The sequence below is a fragment of the Panthera leo genome, chromosome A2, assembly GCF_018350215.1.
Source record: "Panthera leo isolate Ple1 chromosome A2, P.leo_Ple1_pat1.1, whole genome shotgun sequence".
Taxonomy (NCBI): domain Eukaryota; kingdom Metazoa; phylum Chordata; class Mammalia; order Carnivora; family Felidae; genus Panthera; species Panthera leo.
The window spans coordinates 75879909-75895300 of NC_056680.1; the positions used below are offsets into that span (position 1 = coordinate 75879909).

Consider the following 15392-nt stretch of genomic DNA (forward strand, 5'->3'; position numbering starts at 1 on the left):
AAGTGGGTCGGACTAAGAACATCTGGTAGAGACAGTGTTAAGTGGCGTCTAAGGGGATAGGCAGATGTTTCCTTGTGGCCTGAATCTCCCCTGAGAGAGCAAGCTGAAGTCATCAAGCAAGCTCCGTGTACTCCCCAAACTGACTGTCTTACAAGACTGTTTCCCAACACCGTCGTAGTCTGCTGGGAAGGAATGGGATTTTAGGCAGCAAGAACATGTTCTGTTTGGCGTCTGCATTTGGGTTGGTTCCATTCCAGACGCTGCAGTAAACTCAGTACAGCATGTAGCCTCTGGGACTCCAGTGTGAATTTCTGTTCTTAGAAAACCTCCAGAGGGGAGGAAGCAAGGACAGTTCCATAAAAGCAGGGAAGAAAAACTGCTAGTCTGCTTCTGGAATCACGTCTCCGACTCTCCTTTGTGACTCCCAGAACACCTGCTGATTCCTTTAGTAATTGATTGCTCAATTCAAAGCTGTCATCATTCCTAAAATCCTTCTTGATTAGGTGAAAGTGGCCTACATTGTTCTCCAAATGATGTCATGAATTCAAGAGTGTCCTATGTGCCTTTACCCTAAATGGTTTCTGTTACTTACACTCCCTTCCTCTGTTTCTCTATTGCACACACATTTCCTGTCTCTAAACTGCCCACACATGGCCCCTGGCCTGTTCCTTTGTCTCTCCTGCAAGAATTTATAGAACTCAGACACTCTAATCAAGAGAGTTTATGAAGTAAAAAATTTTAGGGAAGATTTTAAAGCAGGTAATTTGATCTTCCTAGCATGATTGATGAGATACCCTATTTTTTTGGCATCACTGATGGAAAAAAATAAGAGCCTTTTTTTTTTAATGTTTTATTTTTGAGAGAGGGAGCGAGAGAGACTGAGTGTCAGTGGGGGAAGGGCAGAGAGAGACAGAGGAGACACAGAATCTAAAGCAGGCTGCAGGCTCTGAGCTGTCAGCATAGAGCCCAATGCAGGGCTTGAACTCACGAACTTTGAGATCATGACTTGAGCCAAAGTTGGATGTTTCACTGACTGAGCCACCCAGGCACCCCAAAAATAAGAACCTTTAAATATTTCTCTACCTCTGTGACTCTGCAGTGTTTCGTAGCGATCCTTTTCGAAGTTTGCCCCCATGAGGACTTTCCCCATGAGGACTTTCTCCAGGAGCCCCATACAGTGATAGAAGATCCAATTAAGTCTTGGGAAACACCAATTCTGCTAGAAGAATGCTTGGTGCGTAGTGGGCACTGAGGAGAGATACTTGCTGGGTGATTGTTTCATTGCAGCCATGCATAAATATCTTCTACCTGGTAATATTCCTTTGCTCTGCCATAGGTACATGGTAGGTAATGGAATAAACGTTGATCAAGAAAAAGAATTTGAGAAACAGAAGATATTTATGAGATAAAAACAAATTATGCACTCTTTTGGACAGGCAGTCTCTGGTTGTGACCCCAAACGTTCCTCAGGTACTTTGGCCAGGAGCAGAATTAAACGTGAAAACCATGTCAAGTGGAAAAATGTTTTGTGTAATGAGTCAAATGGTTTTGTTTGTGTGGAATAAAATTTTAGCAATCCATGTTGATCACGTTGACAGGTAATCTGAATTGTGGAATATTTTAGAGAAGACCCATTTTAAGCAATGTGGCTTAAGCCAGGCTAACGAAGCTTTGCCTAGTAAATAACCTGCTTTAATAAATAGGAATGGTTGCTAGGTAAATGCTACTTGCAAGTGTTGGAAAACATTGAAAAATAGAAATGATTTTATAGCATCCTTTAAAATTTATTGCCTCGGTTAAATTTAGAGCTTTGGTGTCTGGCTTGAAGCCCACCACTCTTTTGAAGATTTCTGCTTCCTGAACTGACGACCCCAACCTTCCTTGGATGTTTCAACAACACATTACTTCTATACTGCTTTCAGCACTTAGTGAATTCTGCTCTGTGTTATCGCTATTTGTATTTTAAAGGTCTCTAGACAGAGATTGCGTCTTTTTTTTTTTTTTTTTTGAGAGAGAGTGAGAGTGTGCATGTGTGAGTGGGGGAGGGGCAGAGAGAGAGGGAGAGTGAGGATCTCAAGCAGGCTCCACACTCAGTGCCGAGCCCCGTGGGCTCAATCTCCCAAACCATGAGATCATGACCTGAGCCAAAATCAAGAATTGGACGCTTAACCAACTGAGGCACCCAGGCACCACACAAAGGATTGTGTCTTGTTTGTTTTCTCATCCTTCTCCATACTCAGCATTGGGGGCCTTGTGGATGCCCAATAAGTGAGGAGCTGAAATTCATTATACTTTGAAACCAGAGCAGAAGTTAATCCGTGTTTTCGCCCGTGTATTGAGTGATAATGGTATCTCACCAGTTGTTAATTACTGTGGTGGCTGGATGTAAAGAGATTATAGAACACATTTAAGAAACTATCCTCATTGGTTAGGAGGCTGGGAGAGAAGGCCTGGACTGCTGGACCCTGGACTGCTGACTGCTGATCAGTGTGGAATCAGAATTATGGAAGAGATACCAGTGTTGAATAGAGTGGTGGTTCTTATGAATGATGATGTTTTCCCCTTTTTTGTGCCTAATTTCTTAGTAATAGAGAAAAGTTGAAGCTAAACAGTATTGTCTCTGCTCATTGCTATTTAAATGAAATAGAATTTCCCTTCCAGTAGAATTTTTGTAAACAAGTGGCTAATTTCTACATTTATGGGAAATCTGTTTTTAATAATCTAGGCCTTTAGCCACTGGGAAAAAAAAATTGGTCTTGTATTAGTTTTCTTTTGCTGGCATCGTAAATTACTGCAACTTCGTGGCCTAAGACAACATAAGTTTATTATCTTACAGTTCTGTATGTCAGACACGGCCAGCCTTTCTGGAATAAAATCAAGATGTTGGTAGGGCTGTGTTTATGTCTGAAGGCCCTAGGGGAGAATCTGTTTCCTGCTCATTGGAGTTGTTGGCAGAATTCAGTTTGTTTCAGCTATAGGAGGAGATTCCTGATACCCTGCTGGCTGTCAGCGAGGGGCCATTCCCAGCTCCTCGAGGCTGTCCACATCCCTTGACTCACAACTCCCATCTTCAAAGCCAACAACGGTGGGTCAGATCCTCCTCAAGTCCCATCTCTCTGACCCACTTCTCTGCCTGCCTTTTCCACTTTTAAGAAATCATGTGATTAGATTCAGCAACTCTGGATAATCTCCCCATCTCAAGATCCTTAACCTCAGTCACATCGGCAACCCCTCTGGTGCCATATGAAATCACCTATCAGCGGATTTGGGGGATAATGATCAGTTATTATTCTTGGGGGGGGGGCGTTATTTCTGCCTGCCACGGGGGCTGACTTATTTTGTCGTCCATCATTATTCTACCTTACTGATGCAGCAAATGGAATCTAGTTATAGGGAAATTTCGTGGTATGGGGGTCAAGTGTACCATTTCTGCCTGATAGGGCTTTTACTTGAACACAAGAAGGATGATTACATGTAATCTTTTGTCTCACTATGGAGGAGGCAGGATTTGAGCTTCATTTTGGAAATCTGAGAGAGGTTTGGGAGGTGTGATGGGTGGGCAGGAGGACCTTCCAGCTGGGAGGGGGAAGACAGGCAAAGGTCCGGAGATAGAGTGAGTGTAACATATGCTCAAGACCTGGTCTGACCGTGACCGTCTCCGCTCACATTCCCCCTCTTTCAGCCTGTCATTCCTGTCCTCTCTTTGCCTGTCAGGATCCCCTGCCACCTTCAGAGCATGGCTTCTATGATGCTCCTCATAGAAGCCTCCTCTATGGATGCACCCTCAACCAGGTGAAGGGTGGCTTCCTCTGCAGCCTATATCTTCACTGTAGCTCTGTGTAGGTACTCAGTGCATTTTGCTTTGCTGCAGTGGTCCCTTGCTTTACAGTTTATCCCCCACCCCCCCCACCCCCAGTTCGACTGGTAGTTCTTCAGGGCAAGAACTATTTTCCTCCCATTTTTCCTTCTCCATATCCTTCAGAAATAATAGACTCGCCAAGGAGGTATAGATGGATTCAGAGGAAAAGTGACAGCGGGCGAAAATGTGAGGGTGTTGGCACCAGGGCCAGTATTGGCTCCATAAGTACTTGTGAAAGAAGGTGAGGGGTCTGGCTCACCGGAAAACAAAGGGTGGCCACCAGAAAGAGTAGCAGTGGTCTTCAGAGGATGGTTGTGGAGGCTGCTGGAAGCCAGGCAGAGGCATCAGGAGTTGTGGGAGGCTGCTAGAGGGACAGGTATGGCACGATGACATGCTGGACGGTGGTTGTGGCAGTGACAGCAAGATGACACTTCTGAGCTGAAAGACCTCTCAAAATAAGACTTGGATATCGAGGATGAAGGACAAGGAAGGTCATGTCTCGCCCCAAGTCAGAAGAATTTTAAATGTGGCAGTAAGAGCAGAGCTGAGGGTAAGTCAGTGTGAGAGGTGACGAGGTGAGTTAGAGATGACAGCGGGATGGCCGTGGTCCCCTTCGTGGCTGGAAATGGACGAGTCGAGCAGAGCTGAGTGAGGGCCAGAACCTAGGTGCATAGAGGCCGGTGGAGCCACAGGAATGCATTCACTAGAGGAGTAAGTGTCCAGTGGAGCCAGGCCTGTCGGAGACCACGCTTCACGTCTGTGGGCACAGAGGCACGTGATCGCCAGGGCAGATGTTACGGGAACTCCTTCCATGTGACCGGGTTCTCGTGAGTGGTTTCGTCTTCAGAATTAGGAATCCTGCGTCTGCTCGTCTTTATCCTTCACCGTCATTTGCTTGTTCTCCGGTGATGGCAGGTGAGGAATCGAGTTGTTTTCTTCTTTGGCGGTTCCTGTTTTACACATTCATTCCCTCAGGAAGGAAGGATTTTCTCTTGTCCGTATGGCGTAATGCCCGATGCCTAAGTTTTTGAAAATGACTCTGTTGGTGGACTGTGCCAGAAGATGGCTAGGTCCCAACTACAGCAAGCATTCCTCCTCTGGGAATTGGCTACAGGAGGTTAAGTACTCATGCCTCTGGGTTAGAAGCCATTCACGTGATCTGCAGGAAGAAGACTTTGCGGGGGGACCATGGCAGGGCCGTTGGGGACATTGGTAATAAGCCTGGAAGCGTTCCGTCTTCCCATGAGTTGTAACTTGCCTTAGGTACTTGGTTTAAAATGCACTTTGGGAGGCACCTGGGTGGCTCAGTCAGTTGAGCATTTGACTTGATAGCAACCCAGGTCACGATCTCATGGTTGGTGGCATCAGGTCCCGCATCCGGCTCTGTGATGACAGCGCGGAACCTGCTTAGGATTCTGTCTGTCTCTCTCTCTTCCCCTCCCCCACTTGCACGCATGCACTTTCTCTCAAAAATAATCATTTAAAAAATTAAATAAAATGAACTTTGGGATGAGGAAAAAATTTGAACTCTGGGAGTGGGTTTAAAGTAACAATTCCAAACCCCATCTTGACTTCAACAAAGTAAAAAATGGCCACCTATAATTTGGTTTTACCTTGTGCACAAGAGAAAGGAGACATAGCCTGAGAACAAACCAAATATGTTCTAGTCTATCCAGAGGGCTTTATTTGAAACAACATGTCAAATTAAAAAAAAAAAAAAGTTTGGGGTGCCTGTGTGGCTCGGTCAGTTGAGTGTCTGACTCTTGATTTCCCAGGGTCAGGGGAGTAAGCCCGTGTCGTGCTCCACGCTGAGTGTGGAGCCTGCTTGGGATTCTTTCTCTCTCCCTCTCTCTTTGGCCCTCTCCCCTGCTTACACTTTATTTCTCTCTCTCTCAAAAAAAAAAAAAAGTTCTATCATTTACATTAAATCTATTTTATTTGTTCATATTTTGTATTCAGAATGCCTATCCCTACGCATTCTGTTTGTTCAACCAGTGTTTGAGTGTGATTGGTGTGCAGAGGGCTGCGCCAGGTCCCAGGAGGGGGACAGGGGCGTGACCGAGGTGAAGGAGGCATGGTTCCGCCTTTCAAGCAATCTGCCATCTGGTAGAGGCTCAGACGGATCTAGAGAGAAAGTGTCAAGAGAGAAAGTGATAACTGTCTTGACGGTGCAGGTAGAGAAAGCACCATGTGAGAATAGCGGGGGACCAAAGCAGACGCCATGACAGAGACGAACTGGGCTTGGAAAGGCAGGTAGGATTTGAAGACCGGTTCTTGCTTTAATGACCAGTTACTACGTGACATGCTTTGTTGTACGTGTTGTGACTACATCGTTTCTCCTGCAGGGAGGTGGTGGCAGGAAGGAGAAGGTGGTTCATTCTCTGGGGTGGAGAGTGATGGTCAGGAGATGTGACAGCAGGAGTCCTTTGTGAGCTGAATCTTTGAAAAATAGGTGGCTCTCTGCTGGGTGGATAAGACACGAGGGTATTCTCGGCTACTGGAACAACGTAAGCCAAGAGAAGGGGTCATGAATCACCCTGTGCGTTGCAGAAATCGTTCATATGGTTGGAGAAGCAAGGGGAGTGGTGGGGCTGGAAAGACAAGGGCCAGGCTATGGAAGGGCCAGCAGGAAGTGATGTGGTCAGTGCATCTTAGGAAGGTCATTTGGGCAGCTTTGCGGGTGGTGGTGGTTTAGTTTGGGAAGTTGGAAGACTGGCAACAAGAACACTGATGGGAAGACCGATTTTACCGTGAGTGAGAGAGAGCAGAAAGGCAGAGCCCAGCTGGTGTGAAGAGCGAGACAAAGCGCAAGATCCTAGACCAAGAAATCACATAATCGGGCTCCTCCTTAGTTATGAAAGACTTGAGAGAAGAGCTTCTAGGTTTCTGACTTGGTTGACCTCGTGGCTGGTGGTGTCCTCTCCCCAGTAGAGGACAGGGGAGGGATGGAGTGTTGCCCTTTGTGATCTGTCATTAGCCGCTGGGACAGCTACGTTGGAACCATCCTTCTGGGAATCGGATATTTGTGTCTGAGGCCCAGGAAAGAGAAATCAGGCATAAGATACAAGATACCAAGCAAACACATTGGTGATACCTACAGAAAACCTCAATAAGGTGTGAATGGAGCACAGTGAAGAAAGGCGAGCAAGATGAAACCAAAAGAACCAGCTCATGGGGAGCCTGAGCTCCAGAGTTTGCAATTAATTCGTAGGCAGTAAATTTTTTTTTGCACGTACTTACTTTCTGAAGGAAATAAGTAAACGCTACCTGAACATTTCACCCATTTGATGTTAGTGGGAAACGTAGACATGTGTCTGGTGGGTTCATCTGCAGATGGGGTGGCACAGCTGACTTGGCTTTGCCCCCCTTTGCAGCTGTTCCCCTGAATCGGGCCAGTGCGCATGCCGACCGCACGTGATCGGGCGTCAGTGCAACGAAGTGGAGTCTGGTTACTACTTCACCACCTTGGATCACTACATCTACGAAGCAGAAGAAGCCAACTTTGGGCCCGTAAGTAGGGGGGTGCTGGGCAGATGGGAAAAGCCATGTTTGGGGAGCAGTAATGGCATATGCACAGTTCATAAGGAGTCCGTATAAAAAGTATTTTTACAGCTCTTGTCAGTGGTAGGATCAGGACCATTCCTTCTTGGAAGCTGTTCTATTTATTTTTAAGCTTATTGATTTATTTTGGGGGTGGGGGACGGCCACGAGCAGGGGAGGGGCAGAGAGAAAGAGAATCCAAAACATGCTCCACACTGTCAGCATAGAGCCCGAGGCGGGGCTTGAATCCACGAACCATGAGATCATGACCTGAGCCAAAACCAAGAGTCAGACGCTTAACTGACTGAGCCACCCAGGAACTCCAAGCACAGTCCTATTTCAAGCCAAGTAAATCTGTAACTCACAGAGACTTTGGAACATCATTAATAATGCTTCTGGTAGGTTTTTTGGCGGGGAGGGGTGAGTAGTTGTTTTTCATTGGTCCACTCCTCTACTTATGCTCCAAAGTTCTTGTTGATCTAGTATAGCAAATAGAGAAGACATTGCTTTCTGTTGCTGTCATTAGCCATCCCAAAATTCAGTGGCTTGAATGTACGTCTGGCACTTCAGCTGGGGTGGCCAGAACAGCTGTAGGCTAGCTGGGCCTTTTTTTTCCACATGACCCCACCCCCAAGAAGCTGCCTTGAGCTTCCTCACAGCATGGTGGATTCAAGACCATGAGACTTATTACATGGGGTCTGGCGTCAAGGAGGAGGAAAGAGAGAGACACTGCCAGGTCTCTTAAAGACTGGGCTCAGAAGTTTCAGAGGTCCCTTTCTCAAATTCTCTTGGTCAGAAGTCACAAGCCCAGAGTAGATCCGAGGGCAGGGTAACACAGGTTCCAACTGTTGGAGGGAGAGCTGAACGCCTATGCATAGAGAGAATGAAGCACTTTGTCTTTGGAGGCAACTGATCACAGTGGTTCTACGTGATCCTGTGAACACACTCAGATGGGTGCTTGGGGTAACAGAAACTGATCGATTTTTAGTCTCGGTGGCCATCAGAATGAACTCCTCTGCGGTGAGCCCTCATGATGGTATGAAGTTTCTTCGCTTGTACTTGGAGCTTGAAACGAATGCCAGTGAGAAAGGCAAATACATCCACTGGATACTGGACGAGACTTGTAGAAAATCTGGGAAATGGCTCGTCACTCCTCGGCTTGCTTATGAAAGCATTTGGGACATTCCCCCTCCTTCCTTTAGGCTCATTCCTGGTTATATCATAGAAGGTGTCTTCCAGGCCCTCGGAGCCTCATCTCCAGTGTTCCAAGACTACCTCAACCACAAAACCAAAGGGAAACCGATTCCTCTTTATATGTCAAAAACTTACACACTCTACTGAAAAACGTGACTGCAAGAGATGGGTGTAATGCCTATGGTTTGGACCTTTGGGTGACTTCAGATTTCTTTAACTGTCGTATTTATTTGAATTCCATTTCAAGTAAAGCCTAACTACTGCCCCCCCTTGTCCGCAGGGGATCAGCATCGTGGAGCGGCAGTACGTTCAAGACCGGATTCCTTCCTGGACGGGAGCCGGCTTCGTCCGAGTGCCTGAAGGGGCTTATTTGGAGTTTTTCATTGACAACATACCATATTCCATGGAGTATGACATCTTAATTCGCTATGAGCCACAGGTAAACCTTCTGTGGACTATCGGGGGTGGTAGAAATCTCTTCTTCTAATGGACACGGTTTTTGTGAAATGTGGAGGTTGCATTAGCGTAGAGGAACCCCTCTGACTTCATACCCCCATGGAAGTGAGAATGTACATTTTTCTCGAATTAAGCTTCGCAAACTTTTAGTGATTCATCGTTAGGCGCTCAGCCTTGCTGACACTTGAGGTGGTGATGTGTGAGACCCCCTCCTTGACGTCACAGCCTGCGTAGCCCAGGCTTGGATGCATACCCCACCTTTAGCAAAAGGCTGAAAGTGGAAGGTGCAAGAGCAGAGAGGCAGACAGTCCCGGAAGACAGAGAGGCTCACAGCGGCCCAGCTGTGCCAGCGGGTGCCAACACGTCCCATAAAGAATCGGTTCTAGGCCTTAAAACAGAGATGGAATTTTGACATAAAAGGAAGTGAGGAACGGTGTGGCCAGGGGGAGAGCTTTGAGAGTGTGGAAACGCAGCTAGATAAGGGCATAGGATTGGCAAGGAAGCTAGGATCAGCAAATGGGCTTGGACACTATATTAATAGGGGTTTGAGCAGGGGATTGTCCTGATCTGAGCTGTGTTTCCAGACACAGCTGGAAAGAGGATTGGGAAAGGCGGGGAGCGTCGGGAGGCTGTGTCTTGTCCTGGTGAGACGAGATTAGGGCTGGAGCTGAGACAAGAGCAGAGGAAATGGTAAAGAGGGAAAGGAAATGCAAGCAAGTGTTTTTCATTTAAACTTGGCAAATGACCGATTGGGAGAGGTCTTTGTAAACAGACAGGCAGCAGCGGCCAGTGTGGATGCTCCTTTGATGGCTTGCTGCTTCTTCTAGCTCCCTGACCGCTGGGAAAAAGCTGTCATCATGGTGCAGCGACCTGGAAAGATCCCAACCAGCAGCCGATGCGGTAATACCATTCCCGATGATGACAACCAGGTGGTGTCCTTATCGCCTGGCTCAAGGTCAGTGTGACACTGGTTTGCAGCTCAGGAGAATGAATATGCAAATTGTTTTTTTGTCCGTGGTATCTTGCCTTGTGTGTTGTCCAGTTAGCATTTCCGAGCCACAGCCAAACATGGGCAATTGCCTTTCTTCCTTGGCAAGGATCTGTGTAGATCTTCGACTGATGGACTGATGGATTGGACACTTAAAAGCTGACTTTCTGTTGTTATTTTTCCCTCTCGTTTTGGGGCAGGTATGTCGTCCTTCCGCGCCCCGTGTGCTTTGAGAAGGGTGTGAATTACACGGTGAGGTTAGAGCTGCCTCAGTACACGTCCTCTGACAGCGACCTGGAGAGTCCCTACACGCTTATCGACTCCGTAAGTGGAAGGTCATTTCTGACGTGAAGGTCATGGGGGAAAGGCTGGGCAGAGAGGGTTCATCTATTCCCCCAGAGGATTTGATGGAGGGGTAACATGGAGAGCTTAGGTACAGTCATTCTTTCTTGCCTCCAATGCCACTTTGCTTATTTATTTTACTTTATGTTATTTTATGTTTGTTTTTTTGAGAGAGAGAAAGATCACACACGAGCAGGGGAGGAGGAGTGGGGGTGCGGGGAGAGAAAGAGAGAGAGAGTGAATGAATGAATCTTAACTAGGCTCCACGCCCAGCACAGAGTCCAGCTCCCGTCTTGATCCCACGATCCTGGGATCATGACCTGAGCTGAAATCAAGAGTCTGATGCTCAACCAACTGAGCCACCCAGGCGCCCCTGATTTTAATAAAAACTCTGCCGCCTGGAAAGGATTTACTCAAGCTGATTGTTGATGAAAATAAAAAGTATCTTAAAAATGGCATTGCAAAAGCCATCAGGCTCTGTAAGGTATCTCTAAATTTTTTTCTGGCAAGACTATTTACGAGCGAAGAGGTATTTACTGTATTGAATGAGTCCGAGTGTTTTCATTGCCGGAGTCAAAAAAGCATTTGGGGCTTTCACGTGTTGGCTCTTTTCAGTTGACGACACAGACACCACCGTAAGAACGCTCTGCTGTTCCTCTTTCTCCGCAGCTTGTTCTCATGCCGTTTTGTAAATCACTGGATATCTTCACTGTGGGAGGATCAGGGGACGGGTTGGTCACCAACAGTGCCTGGGAAACCTTTCAGAGATACAGATGTCTGGAGAACAGCAGAAGCGTTGTGAAAACACCAATGACCGACGTGTGCAGAAACATAATCTTCAGCATTTCTGCCCTGTTACACCAGACAGGCCTGGGTAGGTATCCCCAACCCCTCTTTCTTGACAGCTAGGAGTACTTGGCACCGCGAGGTGTGTTGGAAGGCATGCCCTCTAGTTCTGTGGCAGGCAGGTGGCAAGCACAAAGGAAGTAGTGTCTCAACTGTGATTTGTCTTTTTTCTTTTTTTTTTTTTTTTTTTTTTTTTTGGAGAATATTTTAGTGGTGGGGCACCTGGGTGGGTCAGTCGGTTGAGCATCCGACCCTTGGTTTCAGCACAGGTTAGGGTCTCCCGGTTTGTGAGTTCGAGCCCCACGTCAGGTTCTGTGCTGACGGTGTGGAGCCTGCTTGGGATTCTTTCTCTCTCCCGCTCTCTCTGCCCCTCCCGTGTCTCTCTCTCTCTCTCTCAAAATAAATAAACTTTAAAGAAAAAAAAAACAAAGGAATATTTCAGTGATAGAGCACCACTATTTTAGTGATAGATGCAACCAATATTCAGGAAATACACATGGTGACGAGGGGCAAAGCCATGAGGACACTGCATTTCTGTAGGCAGGTGGGGACTTGGGATGGAATCAGGGAGCATCATACTACTGAAGTTTGCTTTTCTCCCTGAAAGGTCATACCGCTCCCAAAGGTCACTGGCTTTTGTCTACGGTCCTGTGCTTATTTGACCTTTGAAGGCAAGGGGAGAAAAACCTTAATGACCTCCTTCTGAGAAAAACTGCTTTTATCTGCCAACTCCGTCTCCTGTTGGTTCCCGCCTGCTCATCATAGGGATGACATTGTTTGAAATGGGAATTCTGAATAAGCCAAGGTGGTGAAGGGGAAGGATCAGGGCAAGCCCAAGGAAAGGGGTGGTCCAGTTCACAGCCAGTGTGACTGGCTACATGCATTGCTTTTTTTATATATATATAATGTTTTAAAATCTTTATTCATTTTTGAGAGAGAGAGTGTGTGTGGGGGGGGGGGGGGGCGGAGGGCAGAGAGAGAGGGAGACACAGAACCCAAAGCAGGCTCCAGGCTCTGAGCCATCAGCACAGAGCCCGACGTCAGGCTCGAACTCACATAACACGAGATCATGACCGGAGCCGAAGTCGGACGCTCAACCGACTGAGCCACCCAGGCGCCCCATGCCACGCTCCTCTCTCTCTCCTGGGGTTGGCTGCTCCGTGTCTCAGGTTCTGACCTCTCTCTCCCCTGCAGCTTGTGAATGTGACCCCCAGGGCTCCTTAAGTTCCGTCTGTGATCCCAATGGAGGCCAGTGCCAGTGCCGGCCCAATGTGGTTGGAAGAACCTGCGACAGATGCGCCCCGGGCACCTTCGGCTTTGGCCCCAGTGGCTGCAAACGTACGTTAATCAGAATTGTCACGTATCTGTTGAGATGACCTGGGAAATACCGAGCTGGGCTTTGTGGCTTTGGAAGGCAGGGCTTCCCTCCGCAAAACCCATCGCCTGAGTCATGAGCGTTCTGAACCGGGCACGGGGGTGCTTCTGTTTGGGGGTGTGTTTGCATTTAAGGAGTTTCTCAAGGCGGTTCCACCCTCGCCTGTTCCTTCAGCTTGTGAGTGCCACCTGCAAGGGTCCGTCAACGCTTTCTGCGACCCCATCACTGGCCAGTGCCACTGCTTCCAGGGGGTGTATGCTCGGCAGTGTGACCGGTGCTTGCCCGGCTACTGGGGCTTCCCCAGCTGCCAGCCCTGCCAGTGTAACGGCCACGCCGACGACTGTGACTCTGCCACCGGGGCGTGCTTGGGCTGCCAGGACTACACCACGGGGCACAACTGTGAAAGGTACGTGCTCACCGCCTCTTTTTTTAGTTTTTTTTTTTTTTAATGTTTATTTATTTTTGAGACAGAGAGAGACAGAGCATGAATGGGGGAGGGTCAGAGAGAGAGGGAGACACAGAATCCGAAACAGGCTCCAGGCTCTGAGCCGTCAGCACAGAGCCTGATGCGGGGCTTGAATTCACGGAACGCGAGATCGTGACCTGAGCTGAAGTCAGACGCTTAACCGACTGAGCCACCCAGGCGCCCCTTTTTTTTTTAATTTAAATTTTTAATATCTCTAGAGGAGTATAGATGTCTAGAACACGTATAACCAGAAAAGAGTAAACGTGAAGGTCTAACATTTCACATTATCTTACGATGCAAATCACAAAAAGTTTTTATTGTGTCATCATCAGAAATTATAACCACTGCTGGATGTACATATAAGATTATTGCTGCATGAGCATTTTTGGAGTGATCAACTCAGCGGATTTTTAGTAATCCAAAACTTCACAAAATCCCCTTTTTTTATTTTTATTAAAAAAAGTTTTTTAATGTTCATTTTTGAGAGAGAGAGCAAGTGGTGGAGGGGTAGAGAGAGAGGGAGACACAGATTCCGAAGCAGGCTCCAGGCTCTGAGCTGTCAGCACAGAGCCCGACACAGGGCTGGAACCCAGGCACCCCAAATCCAGTTTTTTTTTAACCAAGTTAGTTAACGTAGTATAATAATGATTTCAGGAATGAAATTTAGTGGTTCATCACTGACATATAACACCCTGTGCTCATCCCAACAAGTGCCTTCCTCAATACACATCACCTATTTAGCCCATACCCCTATCGACCTCCCTTCCAGCAGCCTTCACTTTGTTCTCTGTATTCAAGAGTCTCTTATGGTTTGTCTCCCTCTGTTTTTATCTTAGTTTTGCTTCACTTCCCATACGTTCACCTGTTGTGTTTCTTAAATTCCACATATGAGTGAAAGCATATGTTTATTTTTCTCTGACTAACTTATTTCGACACTGTAGATCCATCCACATTATTGCGAATGGCAAGATTTCATTCTTTTTGATGGCCAACTAGTATTCCATTGTATATAAGTACCACATCTTTATCCATTCGTCAGTTGATGGACATTTGTGCTGTTTCCATACTTTGGCTATTGTCCATACGCTGCTGTAAATATTGGGGTGCATGTGCCCCTTCAAATCAGCATTTTTGCACCGTTTGGATAAATACCTGGTAGTGCAATTGCTGGGGCGTAGGGTTCCCGGCCTCTTGAAAGTGAAGAGAATGAGATCATTTTTGGCTGAGCAAACAGCATCTTAGACCAACACCAGGCAAAAGCTCCAGCAGACTCCAGAAGGTTTCATTTCTGTCCACCTCAGTATTTCCTAGGAACTCAGTCCTTTAGCTAGCCCGTAGTTGATTCCTTCTATGTGCTGGGCATTGTGCTGGCACTGCAGAGGCAGCAGAGAACAAAACCAACGTGAGCTGCCCTCCTGGGGTGCCATCCTAGAGGTCAGCACAGACCTGGACGGAAATCCTGTCTCAGCAGATTCTTGCCCAGGACCCGAATTCTGAAATGTTAATGCCTAAATTGGGTCAAGGTAGAAACCAAATCCGAATAGAATTAATCAAATTTTAGACGGCTTTTTGGTTTGAAACACATTATGCAGCTACAGGTTCTGGGAGACTGTAGAAAATGTGCATCAGTATACCTGTTCTCCAGGTAGCAAATGAATTGAGTAATTTTTATGACTCTAAAGCATACCCCACTGGGTATAGTAAAAGAGGACCTACCTAGAACGTACCCCTACTAACGGTACAGCCAAGCTCGGTAGATGCGAAATAATCCACGTGGAAAAATCACATGCTGGTTTACACTGTTCATCACTAAATAAAGGCAGATGTGCTATGAGAACCTGATTTTTCTGGAGTAAATAGTCTTCACCTTTTACCTCAATAGATTTTCTGTCTTTTAACGTCCATCCACACTATCTGGGACTTTTGTTTTTAAAATAGCAACAAATGCTTCAGTCAGTGGGAAAATTGCTCATCGGATGAGAGAGAAATTGTCCATGGAAAGTGAATACGTGATTGACTTATGGCGGAAAGACGTGCCTGGAAGCAAATACACGGTTCCCGACTCTGTGCTAGAGTAGTTGGTAGTCAAGAATTTGGAGGTTCCAGTAAACTACTCCTTCAAATAAAAGTTACTCCTTCCAAGTACAAAAGTGCCTTGTAAGAAGATAACAAGGAGACAGTTATACAAGTCTTGAAAGGAAGAAATTAATATATTGATGGTGTCGGTTTTTTGCATTAAGTTTTTCATTCTTGTTCTTTGGAAGATGGAGAATAAGTTTAAGACCGACAGATGAGAAACTTAGATTCAAAAGGACAAGGGGGGGCC

At 46.8% G+C, this 15392-nt stretch overlaps 1 protein-coding gene across 1 annotated transcript in view; it reads left to right on the forward strand.

The window, feature by feature from the left end:
* The window catches only part of LAMB1 (laminin subunit beta 1), a 74175-nt gene that overhangs the window by 26820 nt on the left and 31963 nt on the right, over positions 1-15392 (forward strand). Inside the window, exons 13-19 of the mRNA XM_042915087.1 lie at positions 7234-7369; positions 8874-9032; positions 9877-10004; positions 10238-10361; positions 11049-11253; positions 12420-12563; positions 12775-13006. Coding sequence (XP_042771021.1) covers positions 7234-7369; positions 8874-9032; positions 9877-10004; positions 10238-10361; positions 11049-11253; positions 12420-12563; positions 12775-13006 — 1128 coding nt within the window. The remainder of the gene's footprint in view (positions 1-7233; positions 7370-8873; positions 9033-9876; positions 10005-10237; positions 10362-11048; positions 11254-12419; positions 12564-12774; positions 13007-15392) is intronic.